This window comes from Bidens hawaiensis, unplaced genomic scaffold (genome assembly GCF_021521415.1).
Source record: "Bidens hawaiensis isolate Kalapana, Puna unplaced genomic scaffold, B.hawaiensis_p1.1 tig00041133_1, whole genome shotgun sequence".
Lineage (NCBI taxonomy): Eukaryota > Viridiplantae > Streptophyta > Magnoliopsida > Asterales > Asteraceae > Bidens > Bidens hawaiensis.
The window spans coordinates 8,655-26,034 of NW_027497270.1; the positions used below are offsets into that span (position 1 = coordinate 8,655).

A 17,380-nucleotide genomic window follows, 5' to 3' on the forward strand; every position below is an offset into this window, starting at 1 on the left:
AAAATTATTTTTCTTAATTTTTACTAATTTTTTCAATATTTTATAAAATATTTTGCAATGTCAAACTATTTAAAGAAAAGAAAACCTAGATAACCTGCTATGCAGGTAAAATATCTAGGATTGAAACACAAGAAAACTCTAATAATCTGATTGGGACAAAATTTTTTATATAAATAACCTGATTAGAAAATTTTCAAATCTTGATTATTATTATTATTATTATTATTATTATTATATTTAGTCATTATTCTTTCAAATTTAACCTTATATTTTAAAGAATATATACATTCAAACAAAATTTAAACGCAATTAACGGCCACCTAAAATATGTATAAATCCAATTCTTTCTTGATCAATCAACCCACAATACCCGCCAACATGCCGCACATATTACACGCACACAAAACCCTTCTTCTTCTTCATATTATTATTCTCCACTCTCAAATTCAATTTCAATCTGATTGTTTAACACTCTTTTCTTATACCCTTTAACCTTTACTTCAAGAATGATCAATATTACACCTTAATCCTCTATTAAGATGTCGACCCACAAGTTGCTTACCCTTAAATCATACTTTAATATCATCAACGACTCGTTCCCATCTGATTTCATGATGAAAGTTTGCAGCTTTATCTGGGTTTTTGTTCTGAGTTCGTTCAGGCATTTCGTCGAACACCTTATAGGGTATGTCCAAATGTCCATTTTTTTTAATTTTTATGAATATTTTTGTTTTATTTTCGGTTGAAGTTGGAATAATTTGGGTTTTTTGTTTGTTTGTTTGTGTTGTAGATTTATCCGGGTTTTTGTTTTAAGTTCATTCAGGCATGTGATCGAACACCTTGCAGGGTAAGTCCAATTTTGTGAATTTTTATGATTACTTATGAATATTTTGTTTTATCTTCTGGTGAAGTTGGATTAATTTGGGTTTTTTGTTTGTTTGTTATGTAGATTTATCTGGGTTTTTGTTTTAAGTTCATTCAGGCATTTGATTGAACGCCTTACAGGGTAAGAGTCCAATTTTGGGAATTTTGTGATTTTTTTATATTTTTATGTTGTTTTAAAATTTTGGAATAATGGGTTTTTTTTGTTTGTTTTGTAGAACTACTATGGATGGTGATCATGTGGAAATTTTGGGTAAAAAAGTGGTTTATAACGAAAAAGAAGACGAAATTGTTCGAAATTCAAGTGATTCAGCCCGTTCGATCGTTGATACGTTTGGTGGCGATGAGAAATCTGAGTTTACTTTCGGGTTTCGATTTCAGATGACAGAAGAAGATATGATTGGTTTTCATGAGGTGAAATCAGAGAAAACAGAGGATGTTTTATCGGATATTGGTTTAGCAAGCGTGACAACCGCAAGTAAGTATCAATTCATGTCGGTTCAAGATTTTGGTGGGTTTGTTGAAGAACCCGAATCCGGTAGCTTTACTGTTCATGAAGTGTTTGTGGAGTCTTCTTTAGTTGAAGATGATGCCATCATTGAAAATGAAAGTTCAAATCTTTCATCAAAAGTTGATGATTTTATTGAATCAGAGGTTAATTTAGGTGAAAGTTTACAAAAGGTTGATCTTTCCGATAAAGATTCAATCTTTTCTGAAGAAAAATTTAAAGAAACTGTTACGGATGCTTCGTGTTGTGACGAAATTCAAGATTTACGGGATAAAAATGGAGTCTTGAAGACTGAAGAGGTTAATAATTGGTTGGAAGATTTTTTGATGAGAAATGATAGTTTCGGTTATGAATATGATTCATCTCGAGAATCTGAATTTGATGATTCTGTCATTGAACCCGAGCCAGAAAGTGCTTCCTTATTTGTTCCTGATGATCATGAAGTTGATGGTGCTTGCATTGAACCGGAACCCGATCTTGAAAAAGAACTGCATGTGTCCGAATCTAACAACAAACACGAATCGGATTCGTGTTTTCCGATGAAAGGCACTGAATTTGAAGAAGAAATTAATGTAAAATCATGGGATTTTGATTCCAAAGATGAAAACTTTGTTGCAGAAGAGATTGACGATGATGTTGTTTGCATTGAACCGGAAACCGATCTTGAAAAAGAACTACATAATTCCGAATCTAATGATGAACACGAATCATATTCGTGTTTACTGATGAACGGCACTGAATTTGAAGAAGAAAGCTATATAAACTCATGGGAGTTTGATTCAGACGAAGAAGAAGAATACGATGATGATATATTGTTAGAACATCGAGAACTGATTGATCAAATGAAAATGGAGTTAAAGAATGCAAGAACCGGAGGCCTTCCCACCATTCTTGAAGAAGTTGAAACACCAAGATTGAAAGAAGATTATAAACCGTTAAAAGTTAATGAAAGGTTGGAGCATAGAGATCAAATGGCTGAAATTCAGAAGTTTTACAAAAGTTACAACGAGAAGATGCGAAAATTAGACGTCTTAAATTACCAAACTTTGCAGGCCATTAGTAAGTTCCTTAATCCAATTTCCATTAAAAGCATGCCTTGAATTTTTAATATTGTTACATGAAATGACTTAATGTTGAAAAGTTTTTCGGTTTGTCAAAGGTTTACATTTTAAAAATTGAAATTTGACCAAAACCTAAATTTTGGTAAAAGAAAAGAAAACATGTGTTTTGGAATTTTTTGTCTTGTTTTCAAAAAGAATTTATTAAATTTTGATTTAAAAATATACATAAAATTCTTCTGTACAAATTGTTCCTATAGAAAAATTGTTGATAAGTGGGTCAGTCAACTTTTTACACCATTAATATTTGATATCAAGATCCTTATTCAATGCAATATCACATTCCAAATGAATATTCTTAGCATTTGATACATAAAGCGGTTATGTAACCGCATAACCGCCTCTCATTCCCCCTCCCTTTATATCTGGTTAAGTGTTTTTATGCGGATTTTCACAGTTCTCTATTTAAAATTGGTTATGTGCTGAAAGCAACCTTGTATACGCTTATTTATACCTTCAACAAATTTTTTTATAAAAGACGTTTATATGGTAGTTGGCGTTATCGACGGTCAAAAGACTCAAAATCTTAATGTTACATGATAATATATAATCATTTTACATGGATCTTAGAATTAAACTTTTAAATTTATTCGAAAGCAACAATTATTAAACTTTTTTGTTAATTGATATAGATTTTCTGAGGATGAAGCATCCAGACCAGTTAAACACGGGAGAAAACACGTCACTTTCCGCGATTAAATCTGTTGTTTTTCCAAGTTTATGGCCATGCAAATTAAGAAGAATTTATGCAGACCCGACACTTAAATCCATAACCGAGTTGTACAAAGATTTAGAAATTGTATATGTCGGACAAGCTTGTCTTTCATGGGAGATTCTTCATTGGCAATACAAAAAAGCAAAAGAATTACAACTTTATGATCCGCAAGGGTTCCGATCGTATAACCAAACCGCCATTGAATTTCAACAGTTTCATGTTCTGCTTAAAAGGTTCACTGAAGATGAACTGTTTCAAGGGCCCCGGGTTCAGAATTACACCAAGCGACGATGTACTGTCCGTGGTCTTCTTCAAGTTCCCGCTATCAAAGGTAAGCTTAACACTCTTCATTCTATTATAAATTAATTATAAAGTTGGCATGATTAGACTTTTTTCTTTTTAATTTGAATAAAAATAATTTATGAGATTTTTTTATAATAATAAATAATAATAATAATAATAATAAAAATAATAAAAGAAAATGAAAAAAAATATCAGGGTACACCACCAAAATAGTGGTAGTTAAAGTTAAAAGAGACAAAACCAATGCAAAAAACAAGAAAAACGCTACTTAAAAAACTGTCAAACCGTTAGGAAGTTAAAAATATGCATGCTTTACTGTTTGAGGAATGCAAAAGGTTCAACAGATGAAACAACTGCCAAAAAATGTTTTTATAGATTAACCCGACAAATAGGTGACAATTGGTTGGTTTTACGAACATCAACCATATAAATTATGATCTTTTTGCTAGTTTGGATAAAATGATCTAGGAGGTTTTGTTTTGAAAATACGATGCGTCTATCGCCCCATTTGTCAACTTATACATAAAACGTAAGTCGAAATTTCCACCTTTACTCAAACATAAAATATGACAACCTTAAAGATGAAATCTTTTGACCCTTATGATTGAATTTTTAAACAAATGACATCAAATTTGAAAATGAAACAAGTAAATTTACCTTCTAGAAATTGACTTTTTGAATAAAGTTTGTTTCTTGTTTCTTGTTTCTTGTTTCTTGTTTCTTGATTCCAATTACAGATGACAGTTTGAAAGAAAAGAGAGCAAGGAAACAAGAACAAGAAGATGCAGTTTCAATATCATCAATGACCAAAATAATCAAAGAATCCATGGGGGTATTTTGGGAATTTCTTCACAGGGATAAAGACACCACCAATCTGTTCTTAACCATAATCCTTCAAGGCAGTAAAGCAAATCTTCAAGACCCTCAAGATTCTGACCTCTTTATGCAAATCAAAACGATTTATCAAATGGTTTGATCTTTACACTTCTTGTGAAGTTGTACCCTGTTTAACATTCTAAAAGCTTTTTTTTTAACAGAAGGATAAGAGGCTTAAAGACATGCTAGGAACCGGAAACTGCATAGTGAAACGGTTTCAAAAACAGCAAGAAACAATCTTGGATCAACACATGTTTGTTTCACAGGTTGAATTAAGGTTAATTTCAAGAGTATTGAACTTGCCAAGATTGACTAGAGATCAACTGCTTTGGTGCCATAACAAGTTAAACAACATAATCTTTATCGATCGAAAAGTTCATGTGGAACACAGTCTGTTTTTTGGTTTTCCCATGTTGAAAAATTATTAATTTTGTTCACAAGTTATGAGTAGAATCTGCTATAATCCCACTTCTTTATTTTGATCCATGGTTTTGTAAATGAAGAAGGAGAAGTAGAGGATCAAGTGAAGTTCATATTAGTAAAAATTAGAAATTTGTTAAACTTATTTTTGGAGGTTTAGTAATGAGGTTTCATTGTAATTGGTTTGCTACTGTGGTGTATTAATAAAGTTTCAATATTATTATTTAATAATTTTATTTTGTATTATTTACTGTTAATAAGGTAATACATATTTTCTTTAATGACATGCTCGTTTTTATTTTCTTTCAACTACAGCCAATGTTGTAAAATCGTTGCGGTGGGGACTAACGATTAATCCGGATTGATCGAGTTTAATCAAGATTAATCGGATCGGACTTTAATGTATTTTTTCAGTTATATATATACACGCACATATTTTTTTATGTAATTTTTAGTTTTATACATACACAAACATATTTTGGTCGGAAATTGGTTGGAATCTCGTTGGAAAATGCTGGTTTTTGCCGGAATTTCGTCGGAAACTGCTAATTTTGGTTAGAATCTCGCTGGAAACTACTGATTTTGGTCGGAATCTAGCCGAAAACGTCAATTTTGGCCGGATTTGACAGTTGACCGATTAATCGGCCGACTAGCCCAAAATTAATCAGTGAAGTAGGGGCTAGCGATTAATCAGGGCTTAATCGGTGCCTAGCCGGGATTTTTGCAACACTGCCGCCTTATCCAACTCCCTAATACCATTAGGCTGTTTGGTATATAGGTAATATATGGAACTCCTAAGGTCCTCGTCCAGTATTAATCACCAACCGAGGCGACTCATTAAACTTGACATGGTAGTGGAACATCAGAACATGACTTAGTCTTGAATTTGTGCCACTTTTGTGCAAGCAATCGTAGCAGTTTGTATAGCAAGGTTTGCCCTTTCATATACATGATTACATTGTAGGGATAATAAAATATTAATGGTTATCCAATTCTTGTTTGATAAAAGTACACTAACATTTAATTAGTCATTAGTGATAGACTGTATTATAAAAAGATTCAGATAAATAAATTAAAAGAAGGTAAAGTTGGATTTAATAATAATCAAAAGAATAATTCAGTGACCAATAATAATTTATAATGGCAATGTGATCAATTACCACTTTTTATGAAAGTAACCCCGTTAGTCAGTTTCAAACAACTAATTGATTTTGTATCCTAATCAAAATGTTGTAAATTGTATTGAAACGACAAAAAATAAAATTTAGGGACGGATGGAGTTACTTTAGGGGCCTTGGGTTCTTCATCTGCCATGACGTTTTCACCAATCTTAAATGCCTCGTTATCGAGGGCTCTAAGTACTTATGGTCTTAACATGCCGGACTAGAAAACCAGTACTTTATTGGGCTTAAAACATTCCTTGTTTTTTTTTCTTTCAGTCTTTTTATGAGTTTACTTAAGTTCTCAACTTCTCATAGTTAAGCCCATAATACGTTATTTCGTTCTTGTATTGTGCCTTTTAGTAAAGGGATAACGTTGCGGTTTCTTTTCGAGTACAACTCTATACAAAGATGTTTTTTTGTATTGTACCTTTTTTAGGGTTAAGATTCTTTTGTACATAGTTTGAAGAGTCAATTCTAGTAGATAATCTTTTGTTACAAGTTTAATATATTCCTACTTATAATTGGGGTTTACATGTGAAATTCGTTTTTTTTTACTGTAATAATTGGATATGGAATACTACTTTTTCTTTATTATATATTCCTCAACCACTGAATAATATTTTTCCGTATACATTAAGTAACTTGTGACTTTTGATTGATTCAGAAACAATTTGTAGGACAAAACAGTTAAATTATATTAAATTGTAGTAAAATATAGGAGTATGTGTAACTAAACAGTCATATATGCGTATGTATGGTTATTGCATAGTAAGCCAATATGTTATGGGGTATACGTGAAATATGAGATGTGAGTTTGTCACGTGGATGCCACATAGATGTTTGAGGCTTTCACATTTCATAATAAGTTGGAAGTGCTATGGTGGAATGAAATGTGATTGGGTGTGGAGACACGAAGATAAATGATTAGTTATATTACTGTTTAACAATTGAAGTAATCAAATAACACTCTTGCGCCTACTACCTCTCTCACATATGAGCGATGCCCCGGCCACCAATGCCACCATCTGGAAACTAAGACGGTGGTTGTGGTGATGGTGCTTAAGGGGGGGGGGGGGGGGGGGGGGGGGATGAAACGACATGGGTGGTTGGGGTGCCAGCAGGGTGGTCGTGGTGGATGTGACAACACCGAGTGGTCGTAGATTCCATGTACTTGGTTGAATGCCTTGAAATTTTCAAAAGGTTATTAAATTCCTTTGCATAAAGTACTTTGAAACAATTAATTCAAACTCAAATTCATTTTCCAAACTCCATGAACCGAACACGTACACTAGGGCTGTCCAAACTACTTGCTGCTCGATGTTCGTTTGCCGCTTACTTGGAAATTGCTCGAAAAACACCAGTTCGATTTGAAAATGTGCCGTTTGGCTCAACTCAATTTTGAAAACAAGCCAAGCACGATTACTTTTTATTTATTATTTTTTTATATATTTTTTTATATATATAAAAGTATACTATTTTTAAAAGTTTTTTTAAATTTCTCCCCTATGTTGACATTAAAGTTTAATTTTAATCCATAGCCACTCGTTTTATACATGCTTTCTTGTTAACGTTGAGTTTTAGGCATTCTGGAGTTGGAAGTGTAAGATGTTTTGAGTTGGAAGTCTTGAATTAATAATATTTTGAAGTTTTAATATTTAAAATTGAAAACTTTGTAGGAAACCAAGCCAAACCAAGCTGCTCGGTTCCAAATCAAACCAAGTCAAGTATAAAAATATCATTAATTTCGTTAATTCAATCCGCTCGGTTCAGTTCGCTTACCAACCAAACCAAGTATGAGCAAGCATGCGTTCGGTTCGGCTCCGTTCGTGAACAGCCCTAGCATACACCCTAAGATTTGCTAAGTGCACTAACAAAGATATCAATATATTCTAATAATGGCAATTGATGAACATCAAACATGAAGGGGAGCATGAGAACACATAGGATTATTTTCACATATAGAAACCTTAACACTTAATTTAGAAAGTCACAACGTTGGATACTTACATTACCAAAAACGTTTGATTTATCGCTTCTCCCATTCGCATGATCATATCTGGTTTGGTACCATTTAACATAGAGGGCTTGCATGGCGCCAAAGGACGGATTATATTTGTTATCGATGTTCTTGATGATTTGGAAAATGTAAGGACTGATGCTGTATGTAATCATTGCGAGGGAAAAGTTTGTAAATATTGCTTATGCGTTAGGCAACTAGACATGTTTGTGAGCGTTTATAGGCTTCTCTAGTACACTTTAATTATTTAAGACACTTGTCATGTATATAAGCAAGCATCAACAAAACGATATTCTTAAAAAAAGATATACCGACCAGGTGTAGGCACAACAAGATCCATGTGAACTTTAACTAGCTTACGATGAGATATTTTTGGCTTCCAACGAGATATTTGGACAAGTGGCGGCTGATGGTGGGCTAAAAGCCTAAAATTTCATCGAGTAATGACTAAAAAGTGACCAGATCGACGAGTTTTAAGGTGAATTGAACAATTTGCAAATTTGTTGGTCAAGTGAACATTTTGTCGATCTTGACCGATCAAACGGACATTTTGGTTATTTTTCTTACACACATGGTGGTATTATTCAAACCATTATTCATATAGTACATGCATCATTATTCAAGCCTAATATGAAAACACATGAAAAAGAAAACCACACCTTATTTATAACATAAAAGTACCTAGATAGACAGACAAACACATACATAGATATAAACATGTTTAAACACTTATTATAGCACCTCCACATGGCCTCATGACTATCAATACCACTCCTTGTACTTAGGTTTAGCCACAAACGCGGGACGCGCATAACGCCTCTGCGGTTCAAGCGGCTGTGCACGGGTAGACAACTCGTCAAGCACCCCTCGTCGCCTAGGATCCGCTCGAGGTGAAAAATGCACCGATTCTTCCATTACACCCAAACCTTCATTAATATTATTAGTTCCCTTCTTAACATTCCTTGTACCCGCCAAAAGGCCTGGCCCAAAATTGACCGAGCTTGGAGAAAGATGCTTATTCGGGCTAAGGGCTGGGCTGGAGTTCTCAACATTTTTTGGTGCATATTTGGTACTAACCGACATCGTTGGGGAATGAACATATTCCTTCAAGAGCTCGGCTTTTGAAGGTGAGCCAACAAGGTTTTTGGTCTCAACCGCATACTGGTTGACCGGGGTTTTAGCCCCGTGGTCATAAGTATATCCACCTCGTTGAGCCGGGATATTGGTGTAGCTCGAGTAGCCTTTCGTCACATACATCTTACCCGACATTTTCGTTGATTCGAGGATTTGTGTACTTTTTTTTTCTTGCTTGGTTTGGTTATATGTTTGTGAAATGATGGTTGTGGTCTCTTGGTCTTATATAAGACCCAAAGATATTTTCATGTGTTACACTGTTTTAAGATTAGGATTCTTTTTGGAGAGTTTGAAGAATAAATTTAATGGTAGATCTAAATTTGGATCATACAAGTCGAATATATTCCTACTTGAGCGTTACAATGATTATATATTCTATTACTGTTAAAATATTGCCGAATACGCTAAGTAAGTTATTTGCATTTTTTTAACACTTTTGTTACAATATTTGGTTCTCGGGTTGGACTCGTAAATGGTATTTAAAAAGGGGGTGCCGGGTGTCCGAATGATTGTAATTTGTAAGATTGTGATGTAGTAGTAAAGACTATCTTTTATTAAAATGTTGAAGGTTCAAACCTATGGAGCATCGTTAAAATAATAAAAAATTTTGAACACTATTGCTGAAAGGGCAAAACTTGCTAGGGCCTAAGTCTTGACGTAGTCCATGTTTTGGGTGATTTTGATGTGGAACACCGCCCCTTAAGCAATAGGGTGGGGGGTGGGGGGGGGGATATAGAGTTGTCGCCGGGTTTGGGTTGAAAATAATAACAACAATATCTAGCTTAAATTACGGCAAATGATGTGTTGTAATTTTATTTTCCGTCCTAAATAACGAGTAGTTATACCATTTTTTATAGAACGGCGACTTTCTGTTTCGTGTTTAGGCCACTATACTATCTAATTTGGAGAGTCCTGCTTGTCCACTCTGGTTGGACTATGTTGTCTTAACCGGACCTTGCTGGCTTCAGAGTTTGGCTTGGACTTCTCCTTGAGAAACAATATCGCCGGCTGCCACTTGACATTCGTTGTGCCGCCACAAAAATAGAACTCTCTGGCGTAACCACAACTATGATGGCGATTGAAGTGACGAAGATGGTGATGAAAAGTGACTAGAAACATTGAGAATATTAGGGGTGTGTGGCTGGGGTTGGAGTTAGGTATTTTTCAATACATTTGCTCTTAACAAACCTGGGTAAAATAGTCATTCAAACATTAAAAGCTAGCATACGTTACAAAAAGTCCGCATGTAAAAGAATAGTATGGCCTAGCTATAATCGTATAATAAAGAGATCGGCCTAATTTACTCTAATAATTAATTATTAAGATATCAATAATTCAATATTAAGATGGAAAAGAACACAAAAGATGAGAATCATTGAAACAACTTTACGTGTTTCACATTTTATAGATATACATTCCAATAAATCCTAAAGAATATATACATATGGATTTTCTAAATATTTAATATACATACGTATATATATAGTTTAAGATGTATCATGTTGCCTTTAGTAGAATTGTTTTAGGTTTAGAACATGTATAGACTAACATTAATAGCGACAATATTAACAAATTAGTTTCGAGAAACAAAAACGTCATATAAATAACTACTTTTGGTCAGAACCACTATGTTCTTCAGAAGGCGGCTTTGTTCTTTGAAACCAAAATTGCTGATTGATGCGAACTAAAGTAGATGTATTAAAATGTAAGTGCAGTGCCATGGCGTTTCATGAAGGGTTGCGATGTGGGATGGTTTCTTGCACCGGTCAAACCTCCATATATAAAAGAATCATATTGTTTGATTTCAGACATCAAATTTTACAAAAGAGAACCTCTCATTCATTTAAAAACTTTGTCTTTGATTACGTGTTAGACAAAATTCTTTAATATAAAAATGAACTACGTGATTTTAAAAGGTATCTTGTCATACGAAATCCAAAAACATTACAGGCAACGCCTTCGGGAGACATTCTGTCTTTGATTTCGTGTTAGACGAAATACCCTAATCTAAAAACAAACTACGTGATTCGAAAGATAGTGTTACTCGAAATCCAAAAACACTACAGATAGAAAGCCTTGATAGTCGGTTAACAAAATTCGTTTTCTTCTAATAAAAGCAAAGACTTGATTATTCTTAATAATCGAATATAATATCGAGTTAAGATTTGAGTTATCTTTTTCGCATTATCTAATACAACTTTTTTTATTTTTACGAGAGTATATTTGTTATGTCGAACATTTATCATGTTAGATTCTTTTGTGTATTAATTTAATATAAATCAAAATATATACAAATTATGACATGGTTACAGCCCATTTTTATCAAAACGACATAGTTTGGTACTCTTATAAATAAGTTAAGTTATTATAATCAAACGGGATTAAAGTTAACCTTTATTTTTTCATGTTAATTTTATCTAATTGTTTTCTAAGTTTGTCCAATAATCATATCAATAATTTTAAATGTATCATGTCATTCATGCTATTGAACAAATTATATTTAATCGTGTTAAACGTGTCGTTTAGTGTAACCCGCTTATCAAACATACATTATTCATGTTAAACGTGCCATTCCGTATTAAACTCATTTAACTTAACACGACATGTTTTGCCAACTCTATTTGACAACTTTATAGGTACGTGAGAAAGTAAAAAAAAATATAAGACTGCAACTTAAGAAAGATACAAATACAAGTATACAAGTTAGATATGGGTCACACAAGACTCAATAACCAGCCAAGTCACGAGTCCAAAATTTACTTAGATATGGGCCACTTATGGCAACACCAATGTACCTTTTTATGGCTTTTTAACTAACAATCTTGTAATTTTTGCACCCCCAAATGCATGTCTTGTATGCCTTTCTTGTTCATATGATTGTCCATGAGGGGACAAATTACGGACTCCAACTTTATTTGGGTTGGCCCATTTTAAATTATTCATCGATTCTACTAGATAACTTGTTGCTTCACTGATATCGTGGGCGGGCGTCGCAAGAGGGTTACGAGTTGTGTGCAGTTGTGCACTATGCGAATGGTTATTTTGGCCCGAATGGTTTCCCGACCTAATATATTGGTTTCCTTCTGTGCCCAAGCTTGAAGTATGGTGCTTATTTGGGCTTGATAGCCTTTGGGCTCTAATTGGTTGACCTTTTGAAGGAAAGTTATGGGTTGAGCTTGTATGGTTGTACTTATTCGGGCTAGTATCTTGGTACCTGCCTGGGCTTGTATGTCGGTACATGTTCTGGCTTGTATGCCGGTACGTGTCTGGGCTTGTAGGGTAGTATCTGTTGGGGCTTGGAGGGTGGTGCCTGTTCGGGCTTATATGTCGGTACCTGTTCGGGCTTGTATGTCGGTACATCTTCGGGCTTGTATGTCGGTACCTATTTGGGCTTGTGGGCTGATAGTTGCTTGAGCTTGTATGGTGGTAGCTGTTCGAGCTTGTAGTTATAAATTTATTCGTCGGTCGGCTTGCCTCTATTTGGATTTTGTCGAGCAAGTTAGCCATAATATTTTCCATTTCATGGTAATGGCCCGGGCTTGAGTTCTCATAACTTGACCCATAGTTTAGCCCATAGCCTTCACCATGATGGTTCTTAGTTGCATGTATGGGCATGTATTCCTTGAGACCCTCGTGCCTCATAGGCGCAACTCCAAATTTGACATAACTAGGGGGCGGGGCACGAACACGCTCAACCGTTGTGGTCTCAACCACATACCAGTTGACGCTTTCTTCTGGCCGCCCATAAGCATAACCACCTTCTTGATCATTGTAGTTTGAGTATCCTTTAGTCACATATGTGTGCCTAGACATTTTTTGTTAGAATGAAGGATTTCAGTATTATTTTCCTTATTTTCTTATAATTGTATACATGTAACATTTAGGTTCTTATATATTACAAGAATCAACCTTAGCATATTTTCATATATTTCAAGCACTTTCAAGATTAGAATTTTGTTTCAAGAATCCAATTCTCCACCTAACTTTCTATGATGGAAGATGAAATAGAACAAGTTCCTAGTTTTTTCTTTTTTTTTTTTGGTCTTAAGGGGTGACTAGTATATTTTATAATCCGACCCATTGTCACTAGTTCTTGTAGGTCGGGTCACATATCTATGGTTCATGTTGAGCAAATTGTCTATAGCATCTTCTTCAAGAGTTAAAGATGCAATGGTATGTTTGGCTGTTGGTTTGACCCGTTCCTGGGCTTTTATCTATAGGAAAATCACCAAAATAGGCAAATTGACTAAAAAGAAATAATATCAGAACAACCTTTGCATTTTTAAATTACCAAAATAGTCTTGACTTTCTACTTCTACGTTAACTCTTCATCTCCTATGCCATTATTTTCCTTTTCATGCACCGTATGGCGCAACACATCACCTCCTGTGCCATAATAGGTCTCTTGCGCCATCCTAATCGCGCCATCATTTCTCATGGGCCATTTATCAGAGCATGTCCACGTGTAAGATCAATGCAACTTTTTATGCTTGATTTTGGACTGTTATATTATGTGTTTGTAAAGGGATCACACTTTAGGTTCCATATAACACCACAACTCCACTCAAAGATGCTTTCATGTAGGTGATGTGTATCTTAAGATTAGATTCTTTGATAGGATTAGAAGAATTAGATGTTGTTTCTGACTGAAATCGAACTTATTCTCATGTTCGGGTCATTAGTGTAACATTCCGTTTTTAACACATCATAGGTGGTTATGTAGGTTATATATAAATGTAAGAACGGACTCGTGGCACGACTTATGCCTACCGATTCTTTTGATAGGTTTAGAAGCATTAGATGTTGTTTCTGACTGAAATCGAACTTATTCTCATGTATCGGGTCGTCAGTGTGACACTTCGTTTATAACACATCATATCATAGGTGGTTATGTAGGTTATAAATAAATGTAAGAACGGATTCTTGTTAGTTGTCATGACTTATGCTTACAGTAATATTATTCTTGTTATATATATATTTCCAAATGACTTGATAAGTGATCTGATTTTTTTTAATTTAAAATAACTAAAATCTTTTTCAAACAAAAGCATAATAATAATAATAATAATAATAATAATAATAATAATAATTCTATAAATTAAAGCCACAAGTCCACATTTTTTTTGTCTTCATTTTAGATTTTTAATTTCGACTAAACAAAACTTAATAATATGGTACGTCAAGTAACCCGACCCGGCTTATTTTAATAATATGGTCAAAGCCACCAATGCCAAGAGTCAAATGAATGCATTCCCCCATAATTCCCATTTTTCAATAGCACTAATTAATCAATCCCATGAAATCAATAATTAAATCTTTTGAAATTTTCTCTTTATGTCACATGTGTTGTAACATAAGAACATACATATGAATTATTTGACTAAAATTACCGTCAAATTACTTTAATCTGAAATTAGTACGCGCTTCAAAAATATTACCTAGGAATTAATTCAATTATTCACAAAATCAGTGATAAATAGGTCGGCGGGTCGAGACATAAATTAAATATTTTCTATTGTTTTTATTATTGATTTCAACCTGGTTAACCCGTTTGATATTTGTATAGTACTCATCATGCCCTAACCTGTTTGTAAAATGATTAATTAATAGCCATAATTCAATATCTGATTTTTTTTCGTGCATGTTTTAGGTAATGTCAAAAATTGTCGCCTCTAATTATAACATTACAGACTTACGGTAACAACAATTTATGATGAGAAGTTTAGCATTTCAACCAGTTACCTAAAGCCGGTGACTGAAAAGGGGTTGGAGAATACAAGAGTTCAAAGAAATTCAGATATTGTGAAAGCATAAAAATTGAAATGTTAAAATAGCTATTATGAAACCAATCCTAGTTGAGGATTTGTAGTGAACACTGCTTCATATTTTGACTAAACTTCAAAAAGTACCTAAATACATGAACCTAATTGATTAACAGAAAAAAAAATTAACTTAAGCAAAAATAAAAGTGCTTCTATTCTAGGACAAACCCTTAATTGACTAGCAACTTGCTAATGAGTCATATATAGCACTTGTTAGAAGTAGAAAAACCACTTGAAATCTCACTAGAGGAGTCACAAAGAAAACTAGATTTCCATGCATCTTGCAATCCCAATGGCAAACTCATGAAAGGATATGCACCGTTAGATGATCTCCCCCATTGATCCTCATAACGCGTGTCAACACCGTCACTAGGACCCTTTGTAGTCGTCACGCCAGTGGACCCTTCATGCATTTCCACGGGTAAATTAGTGATTGAGAAGCAACAACCATTGCAACATTGTTGATGATCATGGTGTAAACCATTTGTGAGGTAGTCCAAGCCATGTGACTTATCAAAAAATCCAAAGACGGAATTGGGCGTGCTAACTAGCAAAGATGGCGCGTCCACTGTCGATGATTTAGAACCGTAGTTTGGGTCTTGGAACAAAGAGGGATAATTTGTGGAATATTTAAGGTCTTCACTGCTAGAAATGGAACTTTGAGGAGGCTTGTTGTTGATTGTAGTAAGTGTAGGAGGTGTTTGGTCAAGATTAAAAGGCTTGTAAAGAGAGATGTTGTTACTAGAGGTATGATTCATGTTAATGGATGAATGATGCAAGTCATTGCTAGGGTTGCCATGATGAGTAAGTATGTTGTGAACAGAAGAAGGTGTTTCTTGCAAGATTGGAGATACCCATGAATGAGATAGGGTTCTTTGAGCAGTTGTGCTTGCTTTCTTGAATATTCTACATATTGCCCATAAATCCTGCACAATTTGAAAGAAAAAATAGCTTAATAACATATTGATAGTGTTATATTTAATTTTTAAGTTTTGTTAGTTGCCAAAAATAATCTTTGTTAATTAATGGAAGTGCAAGGGTATCTTTTAAGTTTTGCTTTCTTTGCTTGTGTGATAGAGTAATTTGGCGAAAACTGTAAGTGACATGTTAAGTTTTCGCTTGCTACACTAGCGAACTCCAAAAAATTATCAGAACTTGCATGAGTTCATTTACAGTGGTAACAAACTGTCTAAAAGTAAAAGAACTCTTATAATAAGAGTTAAAGTACTTAGCTCAAATATCCTAAATAAAGTTACCAACACAAATAATTAGAGTATGTTATGCATGTGTTACTCTCATATTTTATTTATGCATGTAATATAAAAAGTGACAATATGTCAATATATATGGGATTCTTGTAAACAAGAAAAAATGAAGAGTTGTAAGTACTAATTACATTAGCAGGAATGGTTTTTTCAAGAAAACGTTTGCCAGGAGTCGTGTGATCAGTTAGCGAAGGCAACCGGAACTCATGCATCATCCAGTCAGTTTTGACACCCTTTGCCGCTCTCCCTTTGTAGAACACAAGTGATTTCTTCAACCCAATGCATTTTGAACCCTCGGATGCATAGATCGGCCTATCGGTACCCGTGGCTTTCCAGAATCCTGCTCCAGTCACACGGTTTGGCCGTGCACTGTTTCGGTATTTTCGGTCTCTTGGACAGTAAAAGTACCATTCTTTCTCTCCTGTTATAGCCAACTCTAAAGTTGATAAAGGAAAAAAAAGTTACCATCTTGTAAAAACAAAACAAAAATACAAAAAGAAAAAAAAGAAGAAGAAAAAATAAAAAGAAATCTTGAAATGGTCATGCTATAACTACATCACCCCATCTGATATCCCACTATCAAATGGTTTTCCACGCCGTCAAACTTTGAAAACCTTTGGTCAAAACGATCGTCCGACCTCTATCTGAACGGCCGTGTTTAAATCAGTGCGTGATAGAAGTCAGACGGTGTGCGTCTAGCGGACAACATCTTGAAATCTCATTAGATAAAAAAAAAAGAAAATGAAGCATATATGCATACTTGGAAGATCCCATGGATCATGTTTATAGATATCTAGTTGCTTGATGAGTTCAATGGAGAGTGGTGTTTGTTGGATCTTTCTTTTAAGATAAAACCCTACAAGCTCCTCATCTGTTGGATGAAACCTAAACCCTGGCAACATGATGTCCTCTATTTTCTCACCATTATTATCACTTCTTTCCTCCATTATATCAACCTTTTTAGCTCTCAAAAACTTGATCAAAGTAATTATTATTATTATTATTATTATTATGGTGAGAGATGAAATGAAACTCGGGTTTTCTTGTTTTTTGGGGTTAACTAAGTTAGAAAGAAGCATGAAGACAAAGGAGATGAAAGTGTTAGTTAATATTAGGAAGAAGATATGCTTCCTGAATAGGGTTATGTGCCCTAAGGA

At 34.2% G+C, this 17,380-nt stretch overlaps 2 protein-coding genes across 2 annotated transcripts; one reads left to right on the top strand and one right to left on the bottom strand.

Annotated features, from left to right (window-relative positions):
• Positions 1 to 498: 498 nt before the first annotated feature.
• Positions 499 to 4,965, top strand: LOC143592653 (uncharacterized). Its single transcript, XM_077072522.1, has 6 exons — positions 499 to 685; positions 950 to 1,006; positions 1,101 to 2,449; positions 3,141 to 3,554; positions 4,264 to 4,496; positions 4,564 to 4,965. Exons 1-6 carry the CDS (start codon positions 540 to 542, stop codon positions 4,828 to 4,830), a joined length of 2,466 nt encoding a protein of 821 aa, XP_076928637.1. The 5' UTR covers positions 499 to 539; the 3' UTR covers positions 4,831 to 4,965.
• A 10,190-nt stretch (positions 4,966 to 15,155) lies between these two features.
• On the bottom strand, positions 15,156 to 17,170 carry LOC143592644 (uncharacterized). The gene is made up of 3 exons (XM_077072516.1): positions 16,984 to 17,170; positions 16,355 to 16,659; positions 15,156 to 15,884 (listed from the first exon to the last, which is right to left on the bottom strand). Exons 1-3 carry the CDS (start codon positions 17,168 to 17,170, stop codon positions 15,156 to 15,158), a joined length of 1,221 nt encoding a protein of 406 aa, XP_076928631.1.
• Positions 17,171 to 17,380: the final 210 nt, after the last annotated feature.

What these genes read in the sequence shown, in the direction of transcription:
- LOC143592644 (XM_077072516.1), bottom strand. Translation starts at nt 17,170, where the DNA reads ATGGAGGAAAGAAGTGATAATAATGGTGAGAAAATAGAGGACATCATG. An exon ending in TGATCCATGGGATCTTCCAA is followed by an intron (nt 16,660 to 16,983) that starts GTATGCATATAT and finishes TATCAACTTTAG; the next exon opens with AGTTGGCTATAACAGGAGAG. An exon ending in AAAAAACCATTCCTGCTAAT is followed by an intron (nt 15,885 to 16,354) that starts GTAATTAGTACT and finishes CAAATTGTGCAG; the next exon opens with GATTTATGGGCAATATGTAG.
- LOC143592653 (XM_077072522.1), top strand. Translation starts at nt 540, where the DNA reads ATGTCGACCCACAAGTTGCTTACCCTTAAATCATACTTTAATATCATC. An exon ending in CCAAACTTTGCAGGCCATTA is followed by an intron (nt 2,450 to 3,140) that starts GTAAGTTCCTTA and finishes TAATTGATATAG; the next exon opens with ATTTTCTGAGGATGAAGCAT. An exon ending in TCAAAACGATTTATCAAATG is followed by an intron (nt 4,497 to 4,563) that starts GTTTGATCTTTA and finishes TTTTTTTAACAG; the next exon opens with AAGGATAAGAGGCTTAAAGA.